We start from the raw sequence: 14,211 nt of genomic DNA on the forward strand, positions 1-14,211 counted from the left end.
TGGAGACATCGATGAGATGCTGTAGAGCACCAGATTTGCACCTGGTGGTCAAAACTGCCATATGATAATTACAGCCTGCACTGGACCTCCATGACCAGCTGCACTTGCTAAGGTTATGAGAAAATTCAGCTACTGCTTTGCAAATGACAGTTAACTGGTGGTGTCCTATCACACACAAGGGTTCATCTGACAAAACTTACTCCAAAATGAGTTGTCGCTGTTTTTGTAAGCGGTTTCTTTTGTTACAAGACATGTTATTTTATGCTAAAAACTCTATTTGCCAAGTAACATCTAAATACAGAACATTTTCTACTGTTTAGAGCAGGTGTTGAATCCCATCAGCTGGCTGTTGTGGCCAAGTGGTTCTAGGTGCTTCAGTCCAGAACCGCACTGCTGCTACGGTCGCAGGTTTGAATCCTGCCTCAGACATGGATGTGAGAGATGTCCTTAGGTTAGTTAGGTTTAAGTATTTCTAAGTCTAGGGGACTGATGACCTCAGATGTTAAGTCACATAGTGCTTAGAGCCATTTGAACCATTTTTTTGAATCCCATGAAATATTCAAATGCACTTGTGGGGTACATTACTACTTTCAAAAAAATTATTACAAAATAACTATGCAGTTTTCAAAAAAATACTTCACAGGGGTTTTCAAAATACAGAAGAAACATCATTTAATTAACTTAATCTGTAAAACACAAGTAAAAAAACAGTTCTTTTAACAGTATAGTGGTATAATCTAATAATCTGCAGCATTGCTTGCAAGATAGTCTCTCCTTCCAATATTGGATGCTTGCTTGTTCTGGATAGCTTCCAGCTTTGGACAGTCAGTGATTCTATGCCCAAGGCCACCACAGTAGCTGCAGCCACGTTCATCTGAAATAAGTAGCATTATGAAGCATTCAAATTTGTCTACAAAAGTAAACATCAAATATCTACCTGCTAATATGAAAACAGGAAGGATCTAATATCAGTTCAGATTCATTTGCCTTCATGAATCCTGGTAGGATTCATGACCTACGGACATCTTTCATACCAGAAAAAACTTTTATTCATGTTTACAACTGATATTGATCTAGATAATTAGTAATTTGTCAGAAACATTAATACTGAACGACTATGTGCAATAAATTTCATTGTTTGTATTGCTTATCAAAAACACACAGTACCAGTGGCGGATACATATGAGGACGGGTGGGATGTGTGGAAATGAAAGCTGCCTTACAAATATTGCAAGTACTTACCTCCAAGCTCAAGGTATTTCTCATTTTCAGACTGAAGAGCAGCAAGGAATGGTGGAACTTTTTGCTTTGCTTCAATTAGCAAATGCTTCAGATCAAGAAGCACGGATTCATCATTAGCTTTATTGATAAATGTTGTAGCAATTCCTGTCTTGCCGGAACGGCCTGTTCTCCCAATACGATGAACTGTGGAAAAGAATGAAAAAGCAGCAAAATATTACCAGTAAGTATTTACAGCTCTAAAAAATATCTAAGGTAACAGGGATGTGGAGGGCCAAATTTTCCAGTAGCTGTCAATAATTCCTACATCTCGCTACCATAGGGATCGCGAGGACAGGATTAGATTAATTACAGCACACACAGAGGCATTTAAACAATCTTTTATCCCCACTCCATATATGAATGGAATGGGGGAAAATCCTTAATAACTGGTACAGTGGGGTATACACCCTGTCATGTGCCGCACAGTGGTTCACAGAGTATAGATACACATGTAGATGTATATCTTGGAACAGTTTCATGCAATACTTTGATGATTAGAAGATGTACTTTAAAAGTCACTACTTTTTGATTCCGGCAAAGGAGTACTTAAGTTTTCAAGCAATATTTGCACTTTGCAGCTGTATGTAGATTTACATAGTATAGGACTACAACTGTGAATAGTGAAAAGTATTTTAAGCAGAGAAACTACACTAACAAATACATGAACTACTTTTACTTGGTCAATTATATTCTCTGGGTAGGACTAATATGGATTTCCCAAAAGACTTCAATTGCATGACAGAACTACAAAACTGTGATCAGCAGAAAAATATGCAGCGTTTATCCCTCATATACAGAATACTGAGCTCTGAAAGAGACTGAGTGAATTGCATGATGTTTTTGGATGCTCTCATATATACACTGGATTCGACATGGGCCTTTGAAATGAGAATGCAATATAGTATCCTAATAGCATAACATGAGCACCTTGACTGATGTGAACCGAAATCATTTCCTTCTTGTTATAAGAAGTGTTAGTAGTACTGTGTAAAAAATTTATAGAAGAAGTGATAAACAGCATACTGATGTCAAAAGAGGGAACATTTCACATTCTGATAGCTTATGATGCCATATTTTCACCTGGTTGCAGAAAGTGGAACTATTATTTTTCTCAGCATACTCCACAAGTGCACTGACTAGTGAACATACCTACAATGTTTCTGTATCCTGCAATGTATACAGACTGCACTGCATCACTCAGAACACCATCATTTGAATGATAACCACATGGTAAGTAAACATGAAAACACGCTTTAAGAAATGTCAAGTAAAAGAGATTATGGAAATAATTACCTGGGAATGACAGGTTAGTAAACTCTATATTCTTGAAGAATTGAACTTCCATGTATGAAACTTCAAATGTCTGATTACTTTATACATGAGTTAATGTGATAAATATTTGACTTTCAGCATGTAAGCAAGAAAAATTTAGGAAACACTGAAAATTATGTTTAAAGTTTGATGGAAGTTGGTAAATGCTCTCGTTATGAAACACTAGATGAATATAATCTGGCTAATTGGTGCTCAATTTTAAGCAAAAGCTAGTTTTTCAAGCATCTCAATGTTTATGATATCATATCTCCCAAACTATGAATTGTACAATGATACAACTTTACAGGTCCATTCAGTGGTATACGTGAATACTGTCTGAAACCTGTATTTCAAATAGAGAAGGTAGTAAAGAAATAATAAATTAAAATGGCATGTCCGATGCTGAAGTTTTCTGTGTGAAGAGTAAAAATGTAGTTAGCGATAAATTTTCTTTCCTTTCATCATTTTTGTGGATGTCAGTGAGAAAAGTTTCACAAAGGTTTGAAATTATGCATAAAGTTAGTTGGAAGTCACTCAGTGCTCTCATTCTCAAATACTGGGCTGCCTTATGACCAACACACAGTTTCTAACTGTAGTACTTGTCTTATTGTGTTAATCTTTTACTATCAGATTATATCTCTTAATGGATAGATCATGACAGATTTTAATTTTTTTAATTTGGTCAATATTGAAAATCAAATTTTTGTTGGGTCTGGGCTTTGTTAGATAGGCACCTGCAACAGGTACTGGGTTCCAGGACACTGTTTTCCTAATATAGATTTGCTATGGCACCAAGGCATAGTTAACTTGGCATTAGGAGGATATTGATTATACAAATGATTCACCAGGTTTTGGTGTCCTACACTTTTAAATATACAATGCCCACCTGTGTGTACTAATAACCAATGATAAGAGCATAGTTTGAAGTTCTGTTTATGCCACTGTAGGTTTCATTGTGATTTACCAGGTGGCAGGGTGATAGCAGTTTGCAAAATGGTGACTAATCAACAGAAAGCATTTTGTGTATTACAATATGAGAAGAGTGGAGTGGTCATATCATACAGCATGCATTCTGAAGATAATACAGCGACCAGAGCATTCTGTGCTGGTATTGACTGTTCAAGGACACAGATTGCCTCTGTAAAGGAAAAAGATCTAGAGTACCAGGTGTTGCAGTTGAAATAATGGAATGTGTCTAAAAGACATTCCCTCATATGCCACAGAAATCTACACGTTGTGCAAGTTGCAAATTGGGCATAATGGAGCCAACTCTGTGGAAGGTTCTGCACAAGTGCGTAAAACAGAAATCATTTTGCATACATTTTCTGCAATGTTTATGGTCAAGTGATCCCAATGTCAGACAGAAATTTTGTGAGCTTTTCTGGAAAGCAATGGAAGATGATGAATCCCGCACCCTGAATCGTGTTCAGTTATGTGGCGATGTTCCACACAAATGGTCAAGTGAGTCATCACAATATTTTAATACGGGGCACAGAAAATCCCAGTGTTGCAATGGAGACAGAGAGAGATTCCCCAATGGTGAACATTCAGTGTTGTTTCACACAGGAAAGTGTGAAGGTCTTACTTCTATTCCTGGGAAAACTGAGACCACTACAATGTACCTACCCATGTTGCAAGATTGGCTGTTTCTTTAACTGACACCTGATGTCCCAAACCTTATAGTTCAACAACATGGAGCTCTACCTCATTGGCTTGCAGAAGTGTGTTGCCATCTGAGGAACTTCCGAACTGGTGAACTGGCCACTGCGCTCAAGATGTTTTGAACCTCTTCGCCCCCCCCCCCTCCCGCCCCCCCCAACAACTACTGATCTCACAGTTTGTGATAGTTTTCTTTGAGGATATGTGAAAGAATGTTTACATACCACCTTTGCCAATGACACCGACTGAACTCCACTGAACACTGAAACAATATGCTTGAGCGTGTATAGGTCGAACTTGATTAGTGCACAGATGTTTGTCATGTAACATGTGGAGAGCACATAGAACATTTGTAATGATGTGTAAGAAACTTGAAAATATGCTTTTTCATACAATGTATCATCCGCTGTTTTATGTAATACTTTGTGAAATGCATTCTTCCAAAAACCAATGAATTGTTTGTGACCACTCTGTATCTAAAATAAATTCTGGAAAGTGTTGTGTGTAGCACATAAGCAGAGGTGGAGGATGACTGCATCAAACTAGTTGAAATTCTGGTACCCTTTCTGTCTCCTATCTCTATCCAATAATATGTCCTACAGACCACTATCATGTAGTATACTAATGAAATGTACACTAATGGAATAATATCAGTACTCTCAGGGGCCAGTCTCAATACTCTCACAGGGAGAACAAAACACTATACAGTATTACTTGCAAGTAACAAGGGTAGCAACAACAAATATGGAAAAAAGCCACACAGTATGCTCTACAGAAATAAATCTGAGAAAAAAGATGCTTACAGGCCCAAAATCTCAAGTCACTGGATAATTTTTTTAATCAGACAATTGCTCTATACACATGTATATAGGTACCACAGATCACTCAGCTTTTGGAATATTACTACTGCTCTTTATACTTTACATTTGTTTTAGATTCTCTTCTCTTCTCATACAGTCTTTTTCTTTCCAAAATCCAAAAAGTCCATTAAATAATACTACTAAAACAATACTACACTGAAGTGCCAAAGACACTGGTATGGGCATGCATATTCAAATACAGAGATATGTAAACAGGCAGAATACGGCACTGCAGTCGACAGTGCCCATATAAGACAACAAGTGTCTGCACCATTGTTAGACTGATTACTGCTGCTACAATGGCAAATGTGGTATTATAGTCGGCACATGGGCAGTGGGACACAGCATCTCTGAGGTAACGATGAAGTGGGGATTTTCCCCTACGACCATTTCATGAGTGTACCGTGAATATCAGGAATCCAGTAAAACAGTAAATCTCTGACATTTCTGTGGCTGGAAAAATATTCTGCAAGAACGGGACCAACAACAACTGAAGAGAATTGTTCAACATCACAGAAGTGCAAGCCTTCTGCAAATTGCTGCAGATTTCAATGCTGGGCCATCAAAATGTGTCAGCATGCAAACCATTCAATGAAACATCAACAATATGGGCTTTCGGACCCAAAGACCCACTCATGTACCCTTGATGACTGCACCACACAAAGCTTTATGCCTGCCTTGCCTGGGCCTGTCAGCAATGACATTGGACTGTTGATGATTGGAAACATGTTGCTTGGTCGGACAGGTCTCGTATCAAATTGTATTGAGCAGATGGACATGTACGGGTATGCTATGGGTATGGAGACCCACTCATGTACTCTTGATGACTGCACCACACAAAGCTTTACACCCACCTTGCCTGGGCCCGTCAGCACTGACATTGGACTGTTGATGACTGGAAACATGTTGCTTGGTCAGACGAGTCTCGTTTCAAATTGTATCGAGTAGATGGACGTGTACGGGTATGCTATGGGTATGGAGACAACCTCATGAATCCATGGACCCCACATGTCAGCGGGGGACTGTTCAAGCTGGTGGAGGCTCTGTAATGGTGTGGGGAGTGTACAGTTGGAGTGATATGGGGTCCCTGATAGGTTTAGAAATGACTGACAGGTGACACACATGTAAGCATCCTGTCTATCACCTGCATCCATTCATGTCCTTTATTCTGACGGACTTGGGCAATTCCAGCAGGACAATGTGACTCCCCACAAGTCCAGAATTGCTACAGAGTGGCTCCGGGACACCCTTCTGAATTTAAACACTTCTGCTTGCCACCAAACTCCCCAGACATGAACATTATTGATTATTGAGCATATCTTGGATGCCTTGCAATGTGCTGTTCAGAAGAGATCCCCCCCCTTTGCACTCTTACAGATTTATGGAAAGCCCTGCAAGATTTATGTGGTGTCAATTCCCTCTAGCACTACTTCATACATCAGTCAAGTCCATGCCACTGTTGGGGCACTTCTGCATGCTTGCAGGTGCCCTACACGATATTAGGCAGGTGTACCAATTTCTTTGGGTCTTCAGTGTGTATTCTCAAAGATTACTTACAATGTGCATTGCTAAAAAAACTAACATAGATTAATAACAAAACCCCATGTCATTCTGTGGTGTATTGTCAAAATATAGTGCACCTGACTGCAAAATCTCATGCCCAAAACCTGTGATAGATAATATGCTAACTTCCTTCCACTCTCCTTCCTTTTTATATGAGGGATGATGTTGACACAGTTTTGTATTGTGTGTGTGGTTTCTTTTTTCTTTCTTCACTTTTTGAGAATATTGGCTGACCCATTTATAGCCATCGTAAACAACCATGTACACAATTATAAATCCTTTGCCAACTAAACTTGTCTGTAATAATATGGCTGTAAGCATAATTATTTAACTACTTAACTGTTTATCACTTTTAATTACAATGTCATGTCAATAACATGTAACTTAAGCTCTCTGCTGTTACCTCTTGTGAGTTTTGAGCATTGTAAGCTCCTTACAGTGGCAGTGGCTTTGATTCCAAATTACTGGGATTTTTTCAACTTTGTTTTTAGCTTTGTAATGGCACACAAATTAGGAAGCTATATGCTCTATTCATAGGACCATAAAGCTGAAATGCCTAGATGATAATATGCTTGTTTCTGTATTGAAGTTTCTTTGGTACTGTTTCTGTATGTCAAATCCCCCTCTCCCTTTAATTTCCTTCAATTATGAAATGAGGTACAAAAGCACAGCATGTAATGTGGCTCAACAAAATCCCTCAAGCTCTTGCATCTCTGATCCTAGGCAAAAAGGTATACCTAATTTATTACCTGTTTCTTCATGATAATCCATGCACTCAAAATATAAAACATCCTATTGTAACAACGTGTAATAACCTCAAAATTTTTGAAGAGTGTATAAATCAAATTACTAAACTGACTCACCATAATTCTCTACATCATCTGGCATGTCATAATTAATGACATGTTGAACATCAGCAAAATCTAAGCCCTTTGATGCAACATCAGTAGCAACCAGAACATCTTTCTGCCCCTTTCGAAATGCATCCACAGAACGAGACCGTTCCTCCTGATCTGGAAAAACAGATATTTTTATCAGTTTCATACAAGACAAGCAATGTCAAAAGAGAATCAGTGCATTGACAGATGAACCACTTGATAAATTACTCATGGAAGAATGTTTTATTTTCTTTCTGTATCCCCATTTGTCGCAGGCACTTGTGAATGTTTCTGACAACAATTCAATTTCGTAATCACTTTTCTTAAAACAAAAATGCCAACTAAAAAAAAACATAATAGATAACTTTTGTAATCTTTCCAATGTGTGACTTGGTTGATTCGACCCTTGTAATCTGTCACACATTCTCAGAAATATTTCAGCAGCCATTTTCACTGTCCTAATACCTCCATTTTTTTAAAAAAAATATATACCTTTTAAATTAACATTGGTGTGCTGTATTGCTGTTATTAGTTATTGATTTTACTAGTATTAATTGTTAAAAGTGCTATTACCTCCTTCTTCTTTTTACCCCTCTTCCCCTACCAAACAGCAATTTTATCATTCCAACACACTACAATCTACAAGAGAGTGCTGAAAAGGAATGCCTCCAAATTTTTCATGTGAAAACTCTTAAAGCTTTTTACATGAAACAAATGTTATTAACAATCTATATCTTTATTCTTCACGTCTACATATTTATTTCTCTGCATAGCAATCCTGGAGATGAACACATTTCTCCAAACGAGAGACCAGACCAGTTTGTCGATACCGTCACTGTACAATGAGTTTGTTGATGGAGCCACAACCTCACCCCTGCTTGCAGCAGTTCATCACCATCAAAGTAAAGTCCTTGAAGGTGTTCTTTCAGTTTTTGAAACAGATGAAAATCAGATGGGGCCATGTCAGGACTGTATGGAGGATGATCTATAACAATGAACCCAAGGTATTGGACTGCTGCACATGTCACAGTGTCCATGTGTGGTCTGGCATTGTCATGCTGAAGGACAGTGTGCTCCATATGTGGATGACCTCATCAAATTTGTGCTCGAAGTTTTCTGAGGGTCTTGCAGTGCCTTGCAGAGTTCATGATTCTGCCTTTAGGAATGAATTCCCAATGCACCATACCTTGAACATCCCAGAACATTGTGAGCATGACTTTGCCTGCTGATGGCATGGCACTGAACTTGTTTGGTGCCAGTGATCCTTTGTGGCAGAACTCCATTGATACTCTCTTGTCTTCAGGATCAAAATGGTGAACATAGCTTTTGTAACCTGTCAATATGTTGTTAAGGAATCCATCACCCTCATGCTCAATACACAAATGAAATTGCTGACAGATGGACAGTCTCCTCTGTTTCCTGTCAGGAGTGAGAATTTGAAGCACTCACCATGCACACAGTTTTTTATATTATAGTTCCACAATGATGGCCTATACATGCTCTTGTGGTATGCCACATGTACCTGAGAGCTGCATCTATGGTATCGGATAGTTATCTCTGACAAGTCTCATTGGTTGCTGTACTCGGCCATCCACTCTGAGCTCTATCACACAAGTTGAGGTTAGCACTAACGTTTCCTTCATTATGAACACAAAGAACACAAGTGGCACATTACTGATGTCAATACAATCATCACTGTACACAGTTTTCATTATTCTATGGATTTTAATTGGAAGCCCATTTTCTGCAGTTTGAAACTCGATTACAGCACACTGTTTCACAAGCACAGACATAGTTATGTTACACATCACCATGTTAAATGCTAAAATTGGAGCCCTTTGGAGGCAGACAGTTTGTAACTTTGGTCAGTGAAGAGGGAAAGTCGACTGAGTTATATGCATGACATATATGATGGTTGACTGAAAAGTAATGTCTCCACCTTCGTAACTCTTCAACAGTTGGCAGCATTGGTATGCGGCAGGTACTGGCTTGTTCCATAGCCTCTTCTCTACAGTTCCAATTGGTGGGAAGCCTCAGCATTGAACAGTTGTGTTGTTACAGTGTAAAGTATGGAACCCTGTGCAGACAGTCGGTCAATGCGATTTAAGCATCATGCAGTCATTGAATTCTTGACAGCAGTAGGCATCTCCCCAAAGGAGATCCATCACAGAATGAAAGCAGTTTATGGTGATTGTGTTGATGTGTGTACTGTGCGTCACTGGGCAAGTAAGTTTATAGATGTTGAGGCGGGAACATCTTACCTGCGTGACAAACAAAGAATTGGACGACAGCAACCACTGGGTTTCACATACAAAATGTTGACAGGCTGATTCAGGACGATTGTCGTATCACCCAGAGAGAAACTGCAAGCACAATCGGCATTTCACAAGAACGTGTGGGTCACATTATTGCTTTGCTTGGCTATTGGAAGATCTGGTTGCGGAAACAGAGTGTTGACTTCTTCCGTGACGGCTTCAGAAAACTTGTTCAGCGTTGGCAGAAATGTAACCAATTGGCTGGTGATTATGTGGAAAAGTGAATATTGGTAATTAAAGATCAGATTCTAAGGATTATTTCTGCATATGATTTATTAAAATATTCCCATCCAAACACAATTAAAGAAGGTGGTGGCATTACTTTTCATCCTACCCCCGTACCACCCGTACTGGTATTTAGAACAGAATCTAAAGTTTGGAGGCTTTAGTTTTCAGCACATCCTCATATATACTCTTTTTAAACTCACAAAATCAAAAACAAAGATGATGTGACTTACCAAATGAAAGTGCTGGCAGGTCAACAGACACACAAACACAAACATACACACAAAATTCAAGCTTTTGCAACAAACTGTTGCCTCATCAGGAAAGAGGGAAGGAGAGGGAAAGACGAAAGGATGTGGGTTTTAAGGGAGAGGGTAAGGAGTCATTCCAATCCCGGGAGCGGAAAGACTTACCTTAGGGGGAAAAAAGGACGGGTATACACTCGCACACACACACATATCCATCCACAAATATACAGACACAAGCAGACATATTTGAAGATATATTTTTCCTACGTGGAATGCTGCAATCATTTCTTACAACAAAACTGAATAACAAATACTCTTAATTATTGAAGAAACCTTTTATACACTCCCAGAAAAAAAATGCAACACCCTCAACGACTGTGTTCACTAGCACCTGGGCATAATACATGCATACTGAGGGGTTATAGTATCAGTTATTCATTTGTCAAGGTCATTGGCGATCAGATGTCTCTCAGGAAGACTGTCTGTGTACCCTCTGTTTTGACCCCACAGGAAAAGAGGTGAACAGTGTTTGGTACATTCACCATTACAGGGCACAGCCATGCCCCACTGGTTAGTATGTATTCCTGTGCTCAGCTGCAGACATTTGAACAAGATCACACTGTGAGACTGCAGGAAGCTGGCTGGTTGTATGAAGAGATTACTGTACAGGTTGGGCACAATGCATCGATGGTGTGTTGCTGCTTTCAGCAGCAGTCTGTGGAACATCCTTACAACCATAAACCAGGTTTTAGACATTTGCATAGTATAGGAGTACATCAAGATCAATGAATTACATATGCAATTGTGGCTGACCTAACATCATCGGAGGACGTAATCCGGGTATGTCGCACCTTCGGTGTCAGCTGCATCCATAGGGAAGTCTCTGCTTGCAGCAAGATTAAGATCACATGTCTCTCTGGCCAGGCTACCACTGTACCACACACCATCAAGCATGGCTACTCTGGTGTCATTTAGAGAGTTGACTGGAAAGTGGAATGGTGCTCTTGTTTGTTTGTTTTGTTTTTGGGTGCAAAAAGCAAATGAGGTCATACGCACCCAAGGAATAATGCTCTGTTGTCATTGGTGAGGAGAACAGGTTATGTCTATATGTGAGCAGCGGATGTACATGTTCATCGTGTAGACCTCGTGAGCTGCCTATTCTGGAGCGCATTTCCCCATGACACCCAGGTCCCATCCCAGGCTTCATGGTGTAGAAGGCCATCTACTACAACTAGGGGTCACATGTGGTGTATCTGCAGTGTAATGTAACCAGTGCCTATTACATTGCCACTGTCATGTCTTTGATAGCAAGGTGATGTGCTTTTTCAGGACAATACACGTTCCTATACGGCTGATGCGATGTAACTAGCTTTTTGTGGTGTACAGCTGCCCTGGCCAGCAACATCATCAGAGCTAACACTAATTGAAAACATGTGGGAATGATGAAGTGGGAATACAATCCATTCTCCAGAGCCTGCAAAAACCACTGCCAAATTGCAACAAAATGTGCAAGATGCTTGGGAAAGTCTATTTCAGGATGCCATTCAGCACCTTTATGATGATTTGCATGTTAGAACACACGCCTGCGTAGCTGCCAGAGTGAAGTACACTGTATTATTATTATTATGTCTTTCCTTTCTCAGACGTTATGTCTGGTTAAAAATGCAAAGTGACGGGGACCTTGATCAAGCATGACTTCCTTTTAACTGTACGGTATATGTTATATTGCATTTAGGAACTTTCAGGTAATTGAACATGTACCAATAATTACAAATTTCTGTAGTTGTATATATACATTTGGATGCAGCTGTATTGCGTTGATGTACTGGTGGATATTGTGTGGTATGACTCCTGTAGTTGATAGTATAATTGGTATAATGTCAACTTTATTCTGATGCTACGTGTCCTTGACTTCCTCAGCCAGTTGGATGTATTTTTCAATTTGTTCTCCTGTTTTCTTCTGTATATTTGTTGTATTGGGTATGGATATTTCGATTTGTTGTGTTAATTTCTTCTTTTATTGGTGAGTATGATGTCAGGTTTGTTATGTGGTGTTGTTTTATCTATTATAATGGTTCTGTTCCAGTATTATTATAATAATTATTATATTATTATTTCTTTCCTTTCTCAGACGTTATGTTATTATTATTATTATTTGCTTTTACAGCCTCATTGGACCACTTTAGTCAATCATTTCCTGGTCCTCTTCTTCGGTAAGCGCATGTTTGTGTGTGTGTGTGTGTGTGTGTGTGTGTGTGTGTGTGTATATATATATATATATATATATATATATATATATATATATATAAAAAGAAAGATGATGAAACTTACCAAACAAAAGCGCTGGCAGGTCGATAGACACACAAACAAACACAAACATACACACAAAATTCTAGCTTTCGCAACCAATGGTTGCCTCGTCAGGAAAGAGGGAAGGAGAAGGAAAGACAAAAGGATATGGGTTTTAAGGGAGAGGGTAAGGAGTCATTCCAATCCCGGGAGCGGAAAGACTTACCTTAGGGGGAAAAAAGGACAGGTATACACTCGCACACACACACATATCCATCCACACATACACAGACACAAGCAGACATTTATATATATATATAATAGAGGGAAACATTCCACGTGGGAAAAATTATATATAAAAACAAAGATGAGGTGACTTACCGAACGAAAGTGCTGGCAGGTCGATAGACACACAAACAAACACAAAACATACACACAAAATTCAAGCTTTCGCAACAAACTGTTGCCTCATCAGGAAAGAGGGAAGGAGAGGGAAAGACGAAAGGAAGTGGGTTTTAAGGGTGAGGGTAAGGAGTCATTCCAATCCCGGGAGTGGAAAGACTTACCTTAGGGGGAAAAAAGGACAGGTATACACTCGCACACACACACATATCCATCCACACATACAGACACAAGCAGACATATTGTTTGTGTATATATATATATATATATATATATATATATATATATATATATATAATAGAAGGAAACATTCCATGTGGGAAAAATTATATATAAAAACAAAGATGAGGTGACTTACCGAACGAAAGCGCTGGCAGGTTGATAGACACACAAACAAACACAAACATACACACAAAATTCAAGCTTTCGCAACAAACTGTTGCCTCATCAGGAAAGAGGGAAGGAGAGGGGAAGACGAAAGGAAGTGGGTTTTAAGGGAGAGGGTAAGGAGTCATTCCAATCCCGGGAGTGGAAAGACTTACCTTAGGGGGAAAGGTAAGTCTTTCCACTCCCAGGATTGGAATGACTCATATATATATCAGCAAATATTCATGTATAGCATCCACATCTTGTTTCTTTTCAGCAAATATCAGAACAGGAGGAGGAGTCTTCTGGAGACATTCCAGAAGATAAACGATCTTTGCTTCTTGTTTCACATATTCAACTTCCTATTTTTAAAAACTATTTACTCAAACACTCCAAACTATGTCTGACTATACTGTTCAGGACATGAACTAATGTTAATTAGTACATAAAATTTAAATATCAACCTTTGCCACCATGAATGGCCACTGCTTCTACTCCCTTTAGCAGCAAATATTCATGTATAGCATCCACATCTTGTTTCTTTTCAGCAAATATCAGAACAGGAGGAGGAGTCTTCTGGAGACATTCCAGAAGATAAACGATCTTTGCTTCTTGTTTCACATATTCAACTTCCTGTAAAGAACTCAGTTATTAGTATGCTGGGCCAATAAACTTGCCTGTTTAACACCTACACAAAACAATAAGAACAATATCTGTCCAGTTTCCAATGGCTGCACATAAAGTAGAAATAATCAAGAAAATCTGTTGCCTAAAAAGAGGCAGCTGAAAAAACAGTACTGAAATGTCAACACAT

The 14,211-nt window shown here is 39.0% G+C and overlaps 1 protein-coding gene across 1 annotated transcript in view; it reads right to left on the reverse strand.

Moving 5' to 3' along the window:
• Positions 1-648: 648 nt before the first annotated feature.
• LOC124789872 (ATP-dependent RNA helicase abstrakt) overlaps positions 649-14,211 on the reverse strand; it is a 155,733-nt gene continuing 142,170 nt past the window's right edge. The window contains exons 11-14 of the mRNA XM_047257387.1: positions 13,862-14,030; positions 7,538-7,687; positions 1,243-1,425; positions 649-874 (exon numbers count right to left, since the gene is read on the reverse strand). Of these exons, the coding sequence (XP_047113343.1) occupies positions 738-874; positions 1,243-1,425; positions 7,538-7,687; positions 13,862-14,030 (639 nt within the window). The 3' untranslated portion in view covers positions 649-737. The remainder of the gene's footprint in view (positions 875-1,242; positions 1,426-7,537; positions 7,688-13,861; positions 14,031-14,211) is intronic.

This window comes from Schistocerca piceifrons, chromosome 3, assembly GCF_021461385.2.
Source record: "Schistocerca piceifrons isolate TAMUIC-IGC-003096 chromosome 3, iqSchPice1.1, whole genome shotgun sequence".
Taxonomy (NCBI): Eukaryota; Metazoa; Arthropoda; class Insecta; order Orthoptera; family Acrididae; genus Schistocerca; species Schistocerca piceifrons.